General features: G+C 40.3%; 1 protein-coding gene across 2 annotated transcripts in view; it reads right to left on the bottom strand.

Moving 5' to 3' along the window:
- CACNA1H (calcium voltage-gated channel subunit alpha1 H) overlaps positions 1–18,718 on the bottom strand; it is a 170,473-nt gene that overhangs the window by 133,232 nt on the left and 18,523 nt on the right. For both annotated transcript variants that reach the window (XM_007499288.3, XM_056805700.1), the window contains exon 4: positions 10,189–10,348. In XM_007499288.3, coding sequence (XP_007499350.2) covers positions 10,189–10,348 — 160 coding nt within the window. The remainder of the gene's footprint in view (positions 1–10,188; positions 10,349–18,718) is intronic.

An 18,718-nucleotide genomic window follows, 5' to 3' on the forward strand; every position in this document is an offset into this window, starting at 1 on the left:
GTTGAAACCTCATATAAGGGCAGGAATTGGGAAGGAGAAAATGACTGTGAGCCAGGCACAGAATTCATAAGAAATGATAGGCCGTGAGTGTTCTAGAGGTCTGTAAATGGCAATGGCAGCCACTAGAATCTTGATTGCATGATAGAGATTGAATGAACCACAAAGGAGGGGAGATTGCTGAGTGATGTTTATCGAGGGAGAACCTAAAAGTGGCAATGGGGAACAAAGAATATCCCAACTTCTCCAATCATGACCAATGAGTTGGGGGGTTGGGGGCGGTGGTAGATAATTCAAAAGCATAGTCAGTGCTATAAAGGGTGGCCAAGGAATATGTGTCATCATGAGGAAGCCAGGTTTCAGGGAAGACAAGAAGAAGGAAGGAGCAAGAAAGGATCATGTTTAAGATGAAAGCAAGTTTGATAGCTATGGTGAAGGCATTTCAGAGAACACAGTGGAAGGTCACCAGAAGAAAGGGCATCTTAACTCTCTTCTAAGATTATCTGTGCATTACTAAGGCATTTTGAGTTGTATATAATCCTAGAATGTCAGTCCTGGAATGGATGTACCTAAGAGGTTATCTCATGCAACCCCTTCATTTAATGGATGGGAAAACTGAGGTCCGGAGAGGGCAAGGGGCACTGAATGAGTCAGTAGCACAGCTGGGATCCCAGTGAAGTGATTTATAAAGAAGGTCCCAGCATCAGAGAAAACCTCCTTTGATCTGACTAGAAAGGAGGGAGAGGTGGAGGGTGGGCGAATCTGCATTTAAATAACACATTTTCGTTTTGCGAAGTGGTGACCTTTTGAATAAAAAACATGGGATTTTGATAGCTAGCGAGAGACGTCCAGAAATTGCTTCTCTCCTCTGGCATGTGGGGGGTGGTGGGGGTTGGGGTAGTCAAATGGCAAACAGGCTAGAGAGGCAGCTAAACCCTGTGCAAAGGTTTGAAGGTTTAATGCCTTGAGGAGAGGGGGCAGGGGATTTGGCAGGGAGAGGTTGCAGGGGTGCTCTCTGTCCCCAGCTTGACATGGAGGAGGGATTAGATTTCCAAAGAACCAAAGTACAGTAAGAAGAATTCTAGACTGAGAATCAGGAAACTTTAGATATTCCCAGGGCTGAATTTAAGTGATCTTGGATGAGTTCGTTTCTTTTTTTTCTGGGTATCAGTATCTTCATCTGTAAAATGCAAAAGATGCTAACCCTGTGAACTGTCTGAATGTTTTTGGCATAAAAAAAGAGAGAAAAAGCCATCATCAGAGCTAAGACTTGGGAGATGGGATAAGGGTGTGCTTGGAAAAGCTGTGTCTTAAGAATCAGTCACTGCCAATTGATGACAGGTTTCTCTGCCCTGGTCTGGACTTTGCTTTCAAAGTTCTGATGCTCCAATTTCACCAATTTTGGTCCTATTTCTCTGATCACTCCCTTTAAAGTTCCTTTGTTGATTCATTATCCAATCCATGCTCCCTTGGTATGGATGTCCTTCAAAGCTCTCAGCATAGGTTCTCTTGTTTTCTAACTCTCCGTATCCTCTCTCCAGGTGGTCTCACTAGATGCCTTTGGCTCAATTGTCTCTAAACAGATAACTCTCAAACTTATATATCAAGAAATCAATTAACAAGGATTCATTAATCCCCTCCTATGGGCTCCCTTAGTATGGGGCTCCTTCAAAGCTTTTACTCTAGGTCTTCTCTTCTAACACTCTACATTCTTCCTTTGTGATTTCATTAGCTTCTGGTGGGCTCAATTATCTCTAAGAAGATGGCACAATGGATGGAGTGCTGGGGTTGGAATTAGGAAGGATCATCTTCATGGGTTCAAGTCTGGCCTTTAATTGACTGCTGAGATTTGTAGATAACATATCTCATGTCTTTTCTCTTCCCTCCACTCACCTAGTCATTACCCCTTGCTTGGCCTCCTAACTGACCTCCCAGTTTCCAGTTTCTCCCTTTTTTAATCCATTTGATGCAACTACAAAAATAATATTGTTGTGGTACCAGCATATCACTCTCTCACACAAGAATCTTCTGTGGTTCCCCCTCACTCCTAGGATAAAGTAGAAATTCCTACGCCTAGTATCCAAAGGGACTACAATGTGGCTCAACCTGATTTTATAGCTTCATATTCCTTCCTTTAATGAATTCTATATTTCAACCAAACTGGACTATGTTGTCTCCTGATTCCCCCCCCCTCCCCAAGTGGTTGAGTGATCTGTCCTCCAAGTTTGGAATGCAATCTGTCCTAACCTTCGCCTCTCAGAATCCTTTTTCTCAGTTTACAAGTTAACTTCTTCCTGATGCCTTTCCTGGTCTCCCTAGCAATTAATATTCTCCCCCTCCTCAAATTGCCGTGTGTTACTTTTTCTTTTAATGTACTAGCTTCCTTCTAGGTTCAGTTGAAATGCTATTTTCTGCAGGAGACTTTTTCTGGTCCCCTGAATTGCTGGAACCCTTCCTTTCAAGGGCTTTCTTCCAATGTTGCTTAGACTTAACTATTTACATGGTGGCTCCTCTATTAGAATGTAAGCTTCTTAAGGAAAGGAATTTTTTTGCAGTCAGTACTTAATATAGTGCTTAACACATAATTAGTAATCAATATAAGCTTATTGATTGATCTAACCAATCAGCAAATATTTATTAAGTACCTACTGTGATAGAGGCTGGCACTAAAGAAATTTCCGGAAATTCACTCCTGGGGCCCCTCCCCCATCAAGGTGATCAATTTCACATACTCTTCAGTCTGGCACTTTTTCTTTAGTGCCAGCCTCTATCACACTACTATATGTCCTATATGCTGCTAGGTACAAATAATGAACTAATCTCTACTCAGAAGAAGCTTCTGTTCTCCTACAGGTGACAAGTACAAATAGAATATATGCATTACAATGATAAAGTGAAGAAATACATACACATTTGTTGTTTCAGTGGCTTTAGTCACCTCTGACACTTCATGACTCCATTTGGGGATTTCTTGGCAAAGATGCTGGAGTGGTTTTCCCTTTCCTTCTCCAGCTCATTTTACAGATGAAGAACTAAGGCAAACAGGGCTAAGTGATTTGCTCAAGATCACACAGCTAATAAATGTTGGAGGCCAGATTTGAACATAGGAAGATGAGTTTTTCTGACTCCAGGCCCAGAACTCTATCCACAGAGCCATCTAGCTGCCCATACATACACAAACACACATACACTTATTTACTAAATACAAGGGATTAATTGGAGGGATTGATTGATCTCTGCATACCTCATTTTCCCAGTAGAGGCAAGATCTATTTCATTTTTTTCTTTATATCACCAAATGCTTTAATACAATGCTTTTCACAGAATGGGGCCTAAATAAATATTTACCGAAATAAGCTAAATTGGATAGACATAGGATCCAAAAAGATTGGGCTGGGAAAGCATATAGCACCATAATTGGGAATGAACTTTGTTTCCTTTTCTTGGCTTCAACTGACAATCAGGTGATATTGAAGAGTGTGTTCTGAACTGGGTCTTATACAGACTTGCCCAGCATCATGGTATAGAGAGAACAGGTTGTTATGAGTTAACTGGAGAAGAAAATATCCCAAGCCTTGAACATCAGTGGTTTGTCATATTCTAGAGGGCAGATTTTGAATCTGTAATCTTGACTTAAGAACTAATTAGATAAAAGGAAGCATTAGAGGAAAGTAACACAAGAGTTACATGAAAACTAAGAGGTAGTGGGAAGAACAACTGGGATTGTTTGAAGTCAAGAGATCTGGGTTCAAATTTCAACTCTGCCCCTACCTGGCCACTGAATCTTGTTCAGATCACCTTACCTCAACAGGAATTCAAGGAGAGTAAGGATAAAGTGTTGATTGTGGTGTCAGAAAGACCCGATTTCAAATCCAAACTCAGACACTTACTGTGTGACCGTGGAAAAATCACTCAACCCTGTTTCCCTCAGTTTCCTCATCTATAAAATGAGGTGAAGAAGGAAATGGAAAACCAGTCCAGTGTCTTTGCTAAGAAAACCCCAAATGAGGTCACAAAGAATCAAACACAACTTAAAAATGTCTGAACAACAAATTTCTGCCTCCCACCTCTTCCTCTCAAGCTTATTGTGAGAATTAGATTGAAAAGGAGATGGGAAAATATTTTCTCATCCTTGTAGTTATGTACAAACATAAGATCTCTCCCTCATTTCCCCATTCTATCTTTCTTCCACCTTGTCAAGTTCTGCCCCTAAACTCTAAAAAAACAAAGAAAACAAAATAAAACTATTCCTGGCATTGATGTCCTTGGGAAACTATGGCTTGGAAGCAACCAGTCTGGTCTATGGGCTCAGAGAGATGCAGAAAATCTAGGTTTTATCCCTTTCATTCATTCCCAGTCCAACCTTTGCCAATCCTTCGTCCTGTTCAGTCTTCTTTACCCTGTGTGCCCTATGGGGCCCAGCCTGTGGGAACAGGGAGAATCATCCCTCTGGGAGAAAGTGCCCAAATAAGTGACAGGCTCTCCAAATGCTATATACTCTTCTCTGCCAAGATTACAGCCCACTCAGAATTCAGGGCTTTGGCATTTCAGCTGAGCAGAAAACTTCCAATCCTCTTGTTATTATTTTCTTTAATCATGGGCCAAGCACAACGTTCACACTTTAAGCAAAGAAATGCAAACACATCAAGGATGATCAGAGACAAGTTTTACCAAACACCACTTAAAAAAAGGGACTTATGTGAAAATTAAATCCCACAGTGTCTGGGCTATATTTCCCCTTAAATTTCTCCTTCTGTGAAAGCAAATGTGTACAAGGAGGCAATTTATTTGGGGGTTTTCCTGGGCTTCCAACTGTCTGAGAACAATTTTGTGTAGCAAGCTTAGGATAGACCTTGGATTACCTACTTTGGAGGGGAAAACAGCTTATTGGCAAAATGGTAAAAGAATGACAGGACTTTAGAACTGGATGGAGCCTAGTCCAATGTCCAACATCTATGGATTGAGAAACTGAGGCCCTGAGAAGGGAAGTGATTTTTCCAAGGTCATAGAGTGATGTAGCAGCAAAGCTAGGACTGGAAAACATGTCTCTGGGCTCCTAGTTCATGATTCTTCCCATTGCTTGGTTAAAGATTTCTTTTCATTGTTTCTTTTCTACCTTTCCCTGTCTTACCCCTTCCCCTCCAACCTGGTTCTCATGGAACAGGTTCAAAATAGCTCAGCTGGTTTTCTTGAACTCCTGGACTGCAGAAAGGAAGAGGAGGAAGGAGAGGAAAAGGATGACATTAAGGAAGAGGTATTAGTAAGAACCACTGGATCTTTCCATCTGGTTTAAACTGATCAGCTTACATACGTGAGTGCCTTGACAGCTAGGATTGTCTTGTTTTTTAATTTCTGTCTCCAGTGCTTGGCCTATAGTAAGCATTTAATAAATGCTTTATCTTTCTTTCCTTCCTTCCTTCCTTTGCTCTCTCCCTCCCTCCCTTTCTTCTTCCCTTCCTCCCTTCCTTCCTTCCTTCCTTCCTTCCTTCCTTCCTTCCTTCCTTCCTTCCTTCCTTCCTTCCTTCCTTCCTTCCTTCCTTCCTTCCTTCCTTCCTTCCTTCCTTCCTTTCTTCCTTCCTTCCTTCCTTCCTTCCTTCCTTCCTTCCTTCCTTCCTTCCTTCCTTCCTTCCTTCCTTCCTTCCTTCCTTCCATCTTTCCATCGTCCTTCCCTCCCTCCCTCCTTCCCTTCCTTCTTTCCACTGTCCCTCCTTTCCTCTCTCCCTCCTCTTCCTTCTTTCCTTCCATTGTCCCTCTTCCTCTCCTCTCCTCTCCTCTCCTCTCCTCTCCTCCCCATCCCTTCCCCTCCCTTCCTCCCCATCCCTTCCCCATCCCTTCCTCCTCCCAGTTGAATCTGGTTTCAGACACCAACTAGCTATGTGATCTCAGGCAAGTCACTTAAAGTACTGATTATTTCAGTTTCCTCTACTATAAAATAAGGTTAATCATAGCACCTCAAATGGGATAGATAATTGCAAAGCACTTTGCAAATCTTGTGGAACCATGTAAGTGCAAGCTGTTGCTATTAATATTATTATTATTATTAACCTCAATCTTGTCTGGTTATATGACTCCCTATGTCGGTGATAGGCAACCTTTTGAGCTTGGTGTGTCAAAATTCGCCAAAAAACAGAACGTAACTTGAGTAGTGTGTCACTTCAAGAAAAAAAAAAAACAGCATCCTTCTCAGCTTGCAGCCCCATACATTGAAAATGGCTACACATGTCCGTGCTGACACATGTGTCATAGGTTCGCCATCACGGCCCTATGTCTTTAGAATTTACATGTTAATTTGCTTTATCATCACATTCACTGATTTATACGCTTCTTTGAAAGTATTATGCTCCCCCCCCCCCACCCCAGAGTTTTGGTGGACTACAGGCTTGAATGATAGCTTTGCTGCTTACTGTGTGACCCTGGGCAAATCACTTTACTGAACAAAATGGAGAAAAATGTTGCCTTAGATACCCCAATGGCTTGTTAAAAAGACCAAATAAAATAATGGATTTAAAAGTTTTGTAAACTAAGTATTATATTAAGAGCTTTGTTGGCTGGTCATCTTTCATACTCAAAGAGAACTGCAAAATGGAAGTTCTTGTGAGGTCCTTTGACTTGTGCATGCATTGCATTTAAGTGAGGCAGAATTGCTCAAAGTCATCAGCCTCATTCTCTCTTTTGGACTCATTGAAGGCCAGACAAAAGTCAAGATGCCAGGTGATGGCTTGGATGCAGTGGAAGACCTTGCCTTCTTCTGGAGTATAGGGAGTTTTCAGTGAAGAGGGGCACCTGCTCACCCCTCTTTACCCTGTGTGCCCTGTGGGTCTAGCCTGTGGGAGGGTGTTTCAAGCCCCTTTCAGGGCTGGTTTCCTCTTCTGGTGTCCATCTGTCACTCAGTTCTCACCCATGGCTCCAAAAAGCTATAGCCTTTGCAGCAGACACATCCCTAATAAACTGCCTTGGCAGGCAAGTGAAGCCAGACAAGGTAAGGAAGGGACAGACCTCAAACCCATCAGTCATATTGTTTATTTGGGTAAGTGTTTATTCTAATGCTGCAGTATTTGTGATGCAAAGACTTGACTTTTTTGTTCTGTGAGACATTCATATTGAAATATATTTAAATGTTAAAGAGACTTTTAAAAATATCTATCTTTGACTAAGAAAATAAGTGAGGTTCAAATAATAAGGGCAATGGGATCTTAGGGAAAGGTATGTTTAGGTATGGCTGGTCGGGTCAGAGAGGACTGTCTGGAGAAGGATCCAGGAAGATCCATTGAAGAATTAGAGGTCAAGGGCTATCCAACATTTTACAGATGAGAACACTGAGGCAGAGAGAAATTAAATGACTTATCCAGGATCATATAATTCACCAATAAGTATCTGAGAAAAGGCTTGAATCCAGCTTTTCCTGGCTCCAAATGCATCGCTCTCGTCCTTATGGTTCCTTGCCATATGTAAGGTTTGTGAATAAGCAGTCCAGAAGGAAAAGATGGGCAGAGAGATGGGAATGGACTCACCCCTCCTGGTCATCCAGGAAGCACATTTCCAGCTGTGTTTAACACAGGCAAGTGAAGAAGGAAAACCAGTCATTCTTTAAGAGGAGGGAAACCTTGTACCCAACCTTGTTTTACTGATACACTGAGAGAGCCTTAGGCTATTGAGATGGGAAGTATATTCTAGATGGCTCCAGGTCTGGTGAAAGGAGCCCTGGAATTGGGGTGAGAGAAGTCCAGCTCCGCCTCTCCCAAGCATGAGGGCCCAGACACTTACTTCTGTGGCTCTTCATTTTCTTTCTCTGCAGAATGAGAAGGTTGCACTAAGGATCCAAGGTCCCTTTTAGCTCTGGGTCTTGGAGGCTCTTTGCCTACTGGGGAACTCTGGAGAGTGAGGTATCCCAGAACTCCTGCCTGGGCTACAATCCTCTCTTCCTTCTATTTGAGAGCTGAGATGTAATTTTTTAGGGACTAAAATGGACATTTTCTGAGAACAATACTTCCCCATGCTTGAAGGAGAAAGAGAATTTAATCTCAGTCACATCCACCTAAAAGACCACAGCATGTGCACACAGAGATTGCTTTTCAAGAAGAACATGCCTGAAAACATTAAATCTGTTCACAGCATCCTTCTCTGTCTTGCCAGGTCTCTAGACTGTAATAAAGCTCTAAGTCTTCATACATGAAAGGATTACTGGTCTATAGCATCCTGGAGTCCCTCAAAGATGCCAGGGAGCGAGGTGTAATAATCCAGATGGCTCAAGGCTCACAGAAAAAAAGAAATATCTATCAAAATATAAACTCCTTGAGGGCACAGATTATATCATTTTTGTCTTTGTATCATTAGTATCTAGCACAAGATCAGACAGGAAGTAGGTATTTAATAAAAGTTTGTGGATTGACTGATAGATTTATTCTTACCTAAAGCAGGAGTCAGTGACAGTAGAGAATATGAAAGATGGGCTGAAGAAACCATGATAGCAAAATGGCCTTTTGGGAAATGACTAGGCATATACAAACCTTTTGAAGAAATCATCCTCATGAGTAGGACTTAAGTCACCTTGAATGTAGAGGTCCAAGTCAGGAACTTTTTAGGAATACCAATAGCTTATATTGCTTTAATTCTATAAGGCTCACAAAGAATTTTCTTCCCAACAATCCTATTATAAGGTAGAAGGAACCAGTTCTTTTTTAAACCTCCCATTTTATAGATGAGGAAACTAAAGCAAAGTGATTTGTCTATGATTCTCCAGCTGGTAAGTGTCAGAGCTGGAATCTTCCCCTGGGTTTCTTCTGGTTCCATGACCATCACTTTCCCACCATGTTGCCTCTCTAAAAAGGCAGCTTTTCCCCAAAGGCCCATGCCAACCTGGATTCTCAGAAGGGGTCATGGCTACTCCTACTCTCTGTGTTCCCTGGTGACGTGTCTAGCTGGTAGCTGCCAGAGGGCATCCTGAGGTCCCCGTCAGAACATTTTTAACTTTAGCAACCAGATGGCCCCTCCAGGTAACCAAGACACAAAACAAACAGTATCACAAGCTTCTTCCCAAGCCCTTCTTGACTCCAGGGACTGCTAACATGGCCCAATCATAAAAACAAAGCTTAAGGGTAATAATAGCTGATATTTATTTTGTAATTTAAGGTTTGCAAAATGCTTTTTCACATATTATTTCATTTGAGCCTCATAGCAACCCAGTGAGGTGGGTGCTATTATTACCCCATTTTATAGATGAATTAAACTAAGGCTGAGAGAATTTATGTGACTAAATCAGATTACACAACTAATATAGGCATAATTCAAACCCAGGACATCCTGACTCCAAATCCAGCACTCCATCCACTATGTCACATAGTCTTTCATAATAGCTAGTGCTTTAAAGTTTGCAGAGCACTTCACGTTCATTGCCTAATTTGATCTTGATGACACCCCTCTGAAGGATGTACTGCTACTATTTCTAATTTATAGATAAGGAAATTAAGCTCAAAAAGAAAATCTTTGTACCTTGAGGCTGCATGGTCTATTGAGAAGACTTTGAGCTTATCCCTCCAACCCTACCATTCCCCATCTCTCCAAATAAGTCTTCTAGCTTATGTCAGATTTGACAGTGGTCAGGGTTTTTTATGACAAGATAGAGGTTGGGTAAATTGTGAACTAGATCAAGGGTGAATCCTGTTTCATCTGTGACAAGCAAAGATCTGGCTTGTCACAGTACTCTATAAGGAAGTACTCTACACTACAATAACTTAAACCTAAATCTCTATAATCTATCCAAGGCAAGGCAAAGGGGGAGACCCAAAGGGAGAGGGCAGATTGGCTCTGATCAAAGAGTCCAACTGAACTCCTTCTCAGTCAAGTCAAGGGGGGTTGTGAAGGATCTCTGACTGAAGACAGGACCTCAGCAAGTAGGAAATCAGGTTCTTTCTCCCTCTTGTGGTTTCAGATGTCCTCTGACCCTCAGGAAAAAGCTCCTTTCAGTTTCCTTCCAAAGTTGGAAGTGTTCAGTTGGTCAGAATCCTCTCTGTTCCCAGTTCCTTTTCCCAAAATCCTCAGCTGACTCTTCACTGCCCCCAGGCTAGTCTGTCCATCAGATTGCAGGATCCTATTAGGGTCTCTTCTCAATCCTTACACTACGAACCCTCCCTCTATTTTCTAACCCTGAGCGTATGGCCAGTGCTCGCTGATTTGTAATGGCCCAGCACCCACCTGACGAAGTTGTTGTCTAGGAAGCATCTGTTCCTCAGAAGTCCAGCCCAGAGCTGCACACCCACAATGCCAAAGATGAAGAAAACAAAGAAACAGAGAAGCAGGACGTTGCCCAGCATGGGCAGAGTGTCCAGCAGCAACGTCACCAGGATCCGCATGCCTGCACGGGAGATGACAGGAGAAAGCACACGTTACTCACGTTTGGGAGGCAGGAGAGTGTGTGTGGTGGGAAAAGGGATGGGGCTGATGTCAGAGGATCTCCCTTGAAACCCCAGCTCTCCCATTTACTAGCTGTAGGACCTAGGGCAAGGCACACTGCAGATCTCAATCTAAGTTCTGTAAAATGAAGGATTTGTACCAGATGGCCATGAAAGGCCCCCTATAACTCTAAAATTATGATCCTACCCAGATAAGATGGCAGGAAGAGATGGCAAATTTGCATTCCAAAAGGGGGGGGGTGGTTGAAGGGTAGAGATTATGTGCCTGGGACACTTGTCAGAGGTGCTCTGGTTGGTTCGACAGAAGGGATGTTGGCTTTGGGACCAAGAGCAGCTTCGATTATTGGAGGTAGAAGCAAAATAGTGAACCATTGTGGATCTCAGTTGCTCATAGGCTAAAATGACTAATTTCTGATGGTAGGCTTTATCTCCATCTTTACTTTCCTCTAATCTACCATTATTATATTTAAAAAAAATCCTTACTATCTTAGAATAGATATTGATCTTAAGGCAGAAGAGAGGTAAGGGCTAAGCAGTGGGGGTTAAGTGACTTGCCCAGAATCACATAGACACGAAGTGTCTGAGGCCAGAGTTGAACCCAGAACCTCCTGTTTTCAGACCACTGTGCTACTTAGCTGCCTCTCATTCACAAAATTATTGAAGACTATTCTTCCCAGTCTGTCTTGCCTGTCCTGAACAACACTATCTGTTCTCCTGAAGAATGTTCCTTATGTCTGGAATGTACTTCTTCCTCGTTTCTACCTCTTTCCTTCAACCATATCCCACCGATCACACTGATCATGTCTTCCCTTGCATTATTCTTTTGAGAATTGTTTATACATGTCCTTTGGCCATGGAGTTATAATGGAATGGCCATTGGTATTAAATATTTGTGTCAATTGTCTATATTTGATGCAAAGTCTTTCTTCCCCAAATGACAATTTTCTTTCTTAGTTATACTGTCTTTGCCTTGAAATTAAAAAAAAAAATATATATATTTAATTGAAACTGCCTACTTTATCTTTTGTGAAAACCTCTATGATGGTTGTGCAATAGTAGAAAAAGACTGGACAGACCTGAAGAATCACCCAATTTTTTGAATGCTCTTAACTACATAACATCCTTAACTACACAAACTTCATGAATATTCTAAATTGTGAAATTGTTGTCCATTGACTACTGGATTGATTTTTGCATATGGATTTGAATCTATAGGGAACAAGGAGTGTTGTAAGGTTTCTGAGCTGGGGAACCACAAGAAAAAAGCTTCTTATTGTGTGAAGAATGATAGAGGAATCAAAGGATTTTGTGAAGCTCTAGGCTTATGACCTGGAGCTACATGAATAATAATGACAATAGCTAATATTTACATAGAGCTTTAAAGTTTGCAAAGTACTTTATACATACATATATAATTTGTTGCCCAATTGTTTTTCAGTTGTGTCCTATTTTGTGACTCCATTTCGGTGTTTTCTTGGCAAAGATACTGGGATAGTTTTCCATTTCTTTCTCTAGATCATTTTATAGATGAGGAAACTGAGGCAAACAGGATTAAGTGACTTGGCCATGGTCAAACAACTAGAATGTGTGTGAGGCCAGATTTGAACTCATGAAGATGGGTCTTTCTGACTCCAGGTCTGGTATTCCATTCATGGTGTCATCTAGCTATCTCTATCTATATAACATCTTCTCTCTCTCTCTCTCTCTCTCTCTCTCTCTCTCTCTCTCTCTCTCTCTCTCTCTCTCTCTCTCTCTCTCTCTCTCTTCTGTCTCTCTGTCTTTGTCTGTCTATCTAACATCTATCTATTTCTTTCTTTTCTATCTCTCTATTTGTCTATCTCTCACATGTTCATCACAACCACCTTGTGAGGTATTATTATTAACCCCATTTTACAGAGGATGAAACGGAAGCTGTGAGAGGTAAAATGATTTGCCCAGAGTGGCGTGGCTAGTAAGTATATAAGGCAGGATTTCAATTCAGCCTGGGAGTCAGGCCTTCCAAATTCTAAAACCAGCACTCTATCCACTACTTCATTCAGCTATCTTAGATTAGATATTAGACAAGAATTGTTCTTTCTATTGAATGACCTTCATCCTAGTTCCTCTCTGATATCTTTTGGCTAATGGTCCCACTGACCTTCTAAAAATCCAAAATAAAATTATTTTTATGTTGAAGTTCAAGGTCAAAATGAGTTTCAGGTTCAACAGGACAGACTAAGATTTGAGACCAGATTCGCCACTTATTAAGTGTATAACCCTGGTCTATTAATTCCATTCTATTAAGTGATTCTATTAATTATTTAATTTTTCTGGATTTTGGCTTTTTCTAATGTAAAATTACAGAGTTTGGATAAGATGAAGTAATTGAAGGTCATGGAAATGAAGCTCAATTCGAGCTTGAGATCTATGATCCTATGGGATCCTTGAGGATAAACCATATGAGAAGGCAAAGAAGAGTTCACTTAAATGGAAGAATGTCTCACAACGCTTTGGAGAAGTGAGCATCTGACAGAATTGTCTTCATCATGCACCCAGAAGCAGTAAAAAACCTTATTCCATGGGGTGCTTGATCATTTCATCCTAGAATATTCACAATGAGCATAAGCAAAAAAAACAACAAAAAAACCCCCCAAAAAACCAGACGCAATCTATGTTTTATACCTCCATTGAGAAAATTTATTTCCTTTGCCTGCATATTTGTTATGAAATAATTTTTTCTTTTTTTTCCTTTTCCAATAGGATAAAGGTGAGGAGAGATCAATTTTTATTAGTTTTAAAAATTAGAGAGGTGAAGGAGTTATAGATGTAAAATAATGCATATAGTTTTGGCTGAATGTATTATTAGTTTTTATTAGTATTAAACTATATTTTTAATTTTATCTAATTGTTTTACTTTGTTACCAGAAACCTATCATGGAGTGGGAATAATCTGTAAATGTTTGTAATGTAAAAATAAAGTACATTAATGAGACCAAAAAGAGACAATTATAATTTCTGTGCCAATATCTGTTGTAGAGGATGAGAAGGCAGAGAAATCTTATAAAGAACTTGATCTTCCAAACCTAATCATCATATACTTTGATACTCTGTGACTTCAAGGTGCAAATGGCACAGGGGAAAATGGCAAAAAGTATGTTGAGAAAGATATCTGAGGTTTGAGAAAAAAGGAAGTTAAAAGATTGTTGAGTATTCAAAAGTCTCCCTTTTTTATATTGTGAGTACTTTTTTTAATCCCTTGCCTTCCATCTTAGAATCAATACTGTGTATTGGTTCCAAGGCAGAAGAGTGGTAAGAGTTAGGCAATGGGGATTAAGTGATTTGCCCAGGGTCACACAGTTAGGAAGTGTCTGAGGCCAGATTTGAACCTAAGACCTCCTGTCTCTAGATCTGGCTCTCTATCCACTGAGTCACCCAGTTGCCCTCCATGAATGTGATTTAGACATCGGACAGGACACAGGGGCAGCGAGGTGACTCAGTGGACTGACATCCAGTTCTAGATAAGGGAAGTTCTGAGATGAAAGGGAAGGGTAAAAAAAAAAAAGGAAGAAGACATTAAACAAAGCCAGCAATAAATACCATCAGAAAAAAATGAAAATGTCTGGTAGGTGTCAGAGCAGAATCAGCTGTCTATGTCCAAACAGATCATTGCCTGCTCAGAGCAAGCTTTCAAAACAATATTAGATTAGAAGTAATGATAAAGATGAGGAGACACGTCAATATTAAATTAGAACAAAGGATAAAGATGAAGGAATATTGCCAACAATTCAAACTACGTTAACTTGACCCATTCAGATGGGCTGTGATGTTGAAAGATAGGGAATGGAAAAAGGCTAGGAACTAGGTTTTGTTCATTGCTATTTCTTACAATAAATAAACTGATGATTTTAAAAAGTTCTCCCAATGAGGAAACCAAAAGAGGTCAGAAACTACTTTAGTCAACCAATAGTTTAGCACCTTATCAGTGAAAGGTACTTGGAAGCCCAGGACAACATTGATTTAAATACAAATTCATTTATAAAACCTTACAAAGGAATATAATGGAAGACTATGAGCAAGAACATTTCATAAAATATTGAAAAGTAGTGGAAGCAACAACAAGTCTTCAAAAAAGCTTGGCACAAGACCCAGCTGAGCCACATCATACTGAGATCATTCATAGATAAAACAAATAGACAGAAAATGGAACAAATTTGACTGTTTCTAAAAATACATCTATTTTTATCATCAGTGATAGTGGAACCACCAGATTTGGAGTCTGACTCCTACGTTCCCGATGTGCTTGCTATATGAGATTGAATTGGCACTTAAGAAAATGAATTCAGGAATAGTGACTGGACCAGATCAAGTACCCACTGAAGAAATCTGTTTTGGATGTAACAAATCTTGAAAGCATAGAGAGGTCATTTTATATATTATCTCAGAAGTAAAATAATAGAAAAGATCTTGGCTATATTATTACTCTAAAAGGTGATCCAGAAAATCAGTATTTACTGATCAATATTCTCAATTTTATAAAAATATTATGAAAATTATCATATACCTATAGATGGTATTATTGGTGAAGATATAGGAAAAAGAACAGACTGGCTCTCACAGATGATTTTGTACAGCACATTCCATTTTAGCAATCACACAATTGCCTGAATGGTACAGAGGAGAGAAGACCTTATGATTTTTTTTTTACAAAAGGATTTTAATAAATAGAACAAAATGTAACCTCAAAGGATCCCCAGGACCTCCTATCTCTAGGAGTCTTTCAAGTGACTATAATAAGCCCATATTTGGTTTCTTTATAAATACATGGTGCCATAGGTATTAATTTACTAAGATTTTTTTATATCTTTGAAAAAGTTTTATCGATATATTTATATATAAATACTTTAACAACACAATCATTTTCCTTTAAACTTTGCCTGCTACTGAACCTTCCCTTATATCAAAGAAAAACATTTAAGCAAAACATTCTCAACAACTATATCTGACAGCATATGCCACATTCCACGTCCATAGTCCCTCACCTCTGTTCTGAGAGAATTACTGATATAAATTTCAACTGTTGTTTTTATTAATGAGATTATACATCATATGATCAGAGATTTAGAATTGGAAGTGATCTTAGTGATCAAGTCCAGATACCTCATTTTAAAGAGAAGGAAATGAAAGCCCAGAAAAGCTTATGTGACTTGTCTACAGTCACATACATTGTAATCAGTGGAGTCATGGTTTGAATCCAAGACCTTTGGAAGGAAGTTTCTTTCCATGACCGTTCATTGTAGTGGCCCATTGAAATACTGAGGTCCAAGGTCTCTTCCAGCTTCAACATTTTTTAATATTCAAAGTTCTACCTCCTCTAGGAAGTTCTCTCTGACCTATTCAGCTCTCACTCATCTTCTCTCTTTAATTATCCTGATTATTATACAATTTAACCTTGGATGATGGATCATCTGATAGTATTCTGTAAGTGTTCCACACACGTGAGCCTTGTCTTCCCCAATTTCCTTAAGAGAGCTCACTTTACTCTTTCTGGGTCTCCTCTAAAGCTATGATCTGTCCTAGGGGTCAGTGCCTTGGCTGGTTTCACCTGTCTTTCAACAGAACTAAAGATGGACCTGGGAACCTAGAGAAGTGATACGGCTTTGTCTTGAGGGAGGGAAGCAAATGCCCTGACTTACCCTAAAATGCAATATGAATGCTAGGTATTGCTATTGTTGTTGTTAGATAATCTTTAAGTTATCTTCTGGTTCTAAAACTGCCTTGGGAGGCAGGGTCATGATTGCTCAATCCTTTGATGTTCTCTGTGAGTATAACTACTCACAGCCTAATCTACAAGGTCACACACAATACAGAGACACCCAGCCAAAGCCGCTCAGGTGCCAGATTGCTTTGTGTTTCACAGTGGTACCACATTGGCTGGCTTGTATGCAACCCAAGTACTGCCAGTTTAAAGGCCAATGCAGGGGACTCCAGCTTGATGACCTAGGTTCTCCCTGGTTTCATATAATAATAATGCTAGCTAGCATTTACATAGAATTTTACAGTTTGGCATACACCATAGACACATGCACATAAAATCTCATTTAATCTTCACAATAACCCTGTGAAGTAGGTGCTACTCTTATCCACATTTTACAAATGGGAAAACTGAGGCCAAGAGAAGATAATTGATTTGCCTAAGGTTACATATCTAATAAATTTCTAAGGCAGGATTTGAACTAGTTCTTCTGATACCAAGTTCAACACTATCCACTAAGCCACCTAGCTGCCTTACATGCTCTGACTATAAACATCCTCAGAGAGGAAGAAAGTCTGATGATCTCCTTAGGACTCTTGGCAGGTTTCTGTTTCTTGCTATAGCTTGACTGCCCTGCCTTCTTGGTTGTGGTAAAACCTTAGAGATGGGGTGACTGTTGGTCTGCTTGTCGATCTTTTTCATTCTCTTTTAGTGATCTTCTCCAGAGAGGAGTCGTTTTCTTGATCTCCCTCTCTAGGAAGCACTGAGCTGGGAGACGAGGCTCCTTCCTGCCAATATCCTGTCATTGAGGGGTGTACAGGGCAGATGGTCCTGGAGCCCACAGCGGCCATAAGAATGAAATCATTTTCTCAGCCCTGTCTGACTCCATTGCATAATGGCAATCTTGTGACCTTGAAACAGACCTCAGTGTCAAATGAATTTCCAGCAAGTAAGATGCATCTTGATGATGGCCAAAGCCGGCCATAGTCAATAGATCAGCTTGCTGGTTCCTTAAACTTGCCATGTAGGCTGTAGGGTCAACAGCTATCTTTGGAAAGGTCCAAAGGGAAATCTAAGGAAGAGCCAGGTGAATATAGAACTTTCTGAGAACTCATTGCCAAATTGATACAGCTTATGTCTGTTAAAGAATTCCTGCCAGAAAACTGGACAAATGGTTATCTGACCTTTACTTATAGCTCTCCAGTAAAGGGATCCACAATCTCCCCCAGGCAGCTCATTTCTCTTTTGGATGGTTCTAATCATAAGGAAGATCAAATCTAAACCTGCCCCCTTTATGAGGTTTAGCCATTGCTGTTAATTCTAACTCTGGAGAAGAATTTTTATAAGGAATGGTCCCTGTCCTCTAAAAGCTTATAATCAAATTATGGAGATGGGTAATCTTGGATTTCAAAGGTATCTTGAGTCATCTAGCAAGCATTTTAGAGGGCAGCTAAGTGACATCATGGATAGACTGCTGGGCTTGGAGTCAGGAAGAATTGAGTTCAAATCCAGTCTCAGACACTTACTTGCTGTGTGATTCTTGGCAAGTCATTTTACTCTAATTGCCTCAGTTTTCCCATCTGTAAAATGAGCTGGAGAAAGAAACAGCAAACCTCTCCAGTGCTAAGAAAACCCCAAATGGGGTCACAAATAGTCAGATATGACTGGACAACAGAATAACAAGAAGTAACCATTCTCCATTTTGGAATCCCTTTTATAGCATCACTAAAAGGGAGCTATCAGGGACAGAATATCTATCACCTTCGTTTTAGTTTCTTCTATTCTTGGTAGGTCTGACTAAAACAGAGCAGCTGACTCTTATTTTCTGATGAATTTGACTTTTGAAGCTATGGGGCCACAATGATTAAATTAAATTCTTCCTGTCCATGACAGCCTTTCAGATACTTGAAGTTAGTCACAATGTGCATATGTACACATCTATACACACGTATATGCACATGATATATTTATATGCACACATATACCCTAAATCTTCACTTCCCCAGACTAAACATCCTCAGTTACTTCAAACAGTTTTCACATGGTATTATTTCCAAACTCCTTATCATTCTAGTCACTCCTTCATAAGCACTTCCAACTTGTCTTTCCTAAAAAACTATCCGGTGCTGTCCAGTCCTGAACATGACATCCCAGATCTTATCTGAAAAGGACAGAGTATAATGGGACTGTCACACCTCTTCTTCTAGATGCTGTGCCTCTGTTAAGAAGCTGAGGATCATGCTAGCTCTCTTGGTCATCCCATCTCACACACTCCTAACTTACATTGTTTGCAATCTACTAATAACCACAGTCATTATGCATGTTGGGAGGGTTTTTTGAGTCTGTGTAGGACTTGATATTTATTCCTGGTAAACTCATTATCTTCTTTTTTTTTTTAATCAAAAACCCTTACCTTCTGCCTTAGAATCAATACTGTGTATTGGTTCCAAGGCAGAAAAGTGGTAAGCACTAGGCAATGGAGGTTAAGTGACTTGTCCAGGTTCACACAGCCAGGAAGTGTCTGAGGCCAGATCTGAACCTAGGACCACCCATTTCTAGGCCTGTCTCTCAATCCACTTAG

Source organism: Monodelphis domestica, chromosome 7 (assembly GCF_027887165.1).
Source record: "Monodelphis domestica isolate mMonDom1 chromosome 7, mMonDom1.pri, whole genome shotgun sequence".
Taxonomy (NCBI): Eukaryota; Metazoa; Chordata; class Mammalia; order Didelphimorphia; family Didelphidae; genus Monodelphis; species Monodelphis domestica.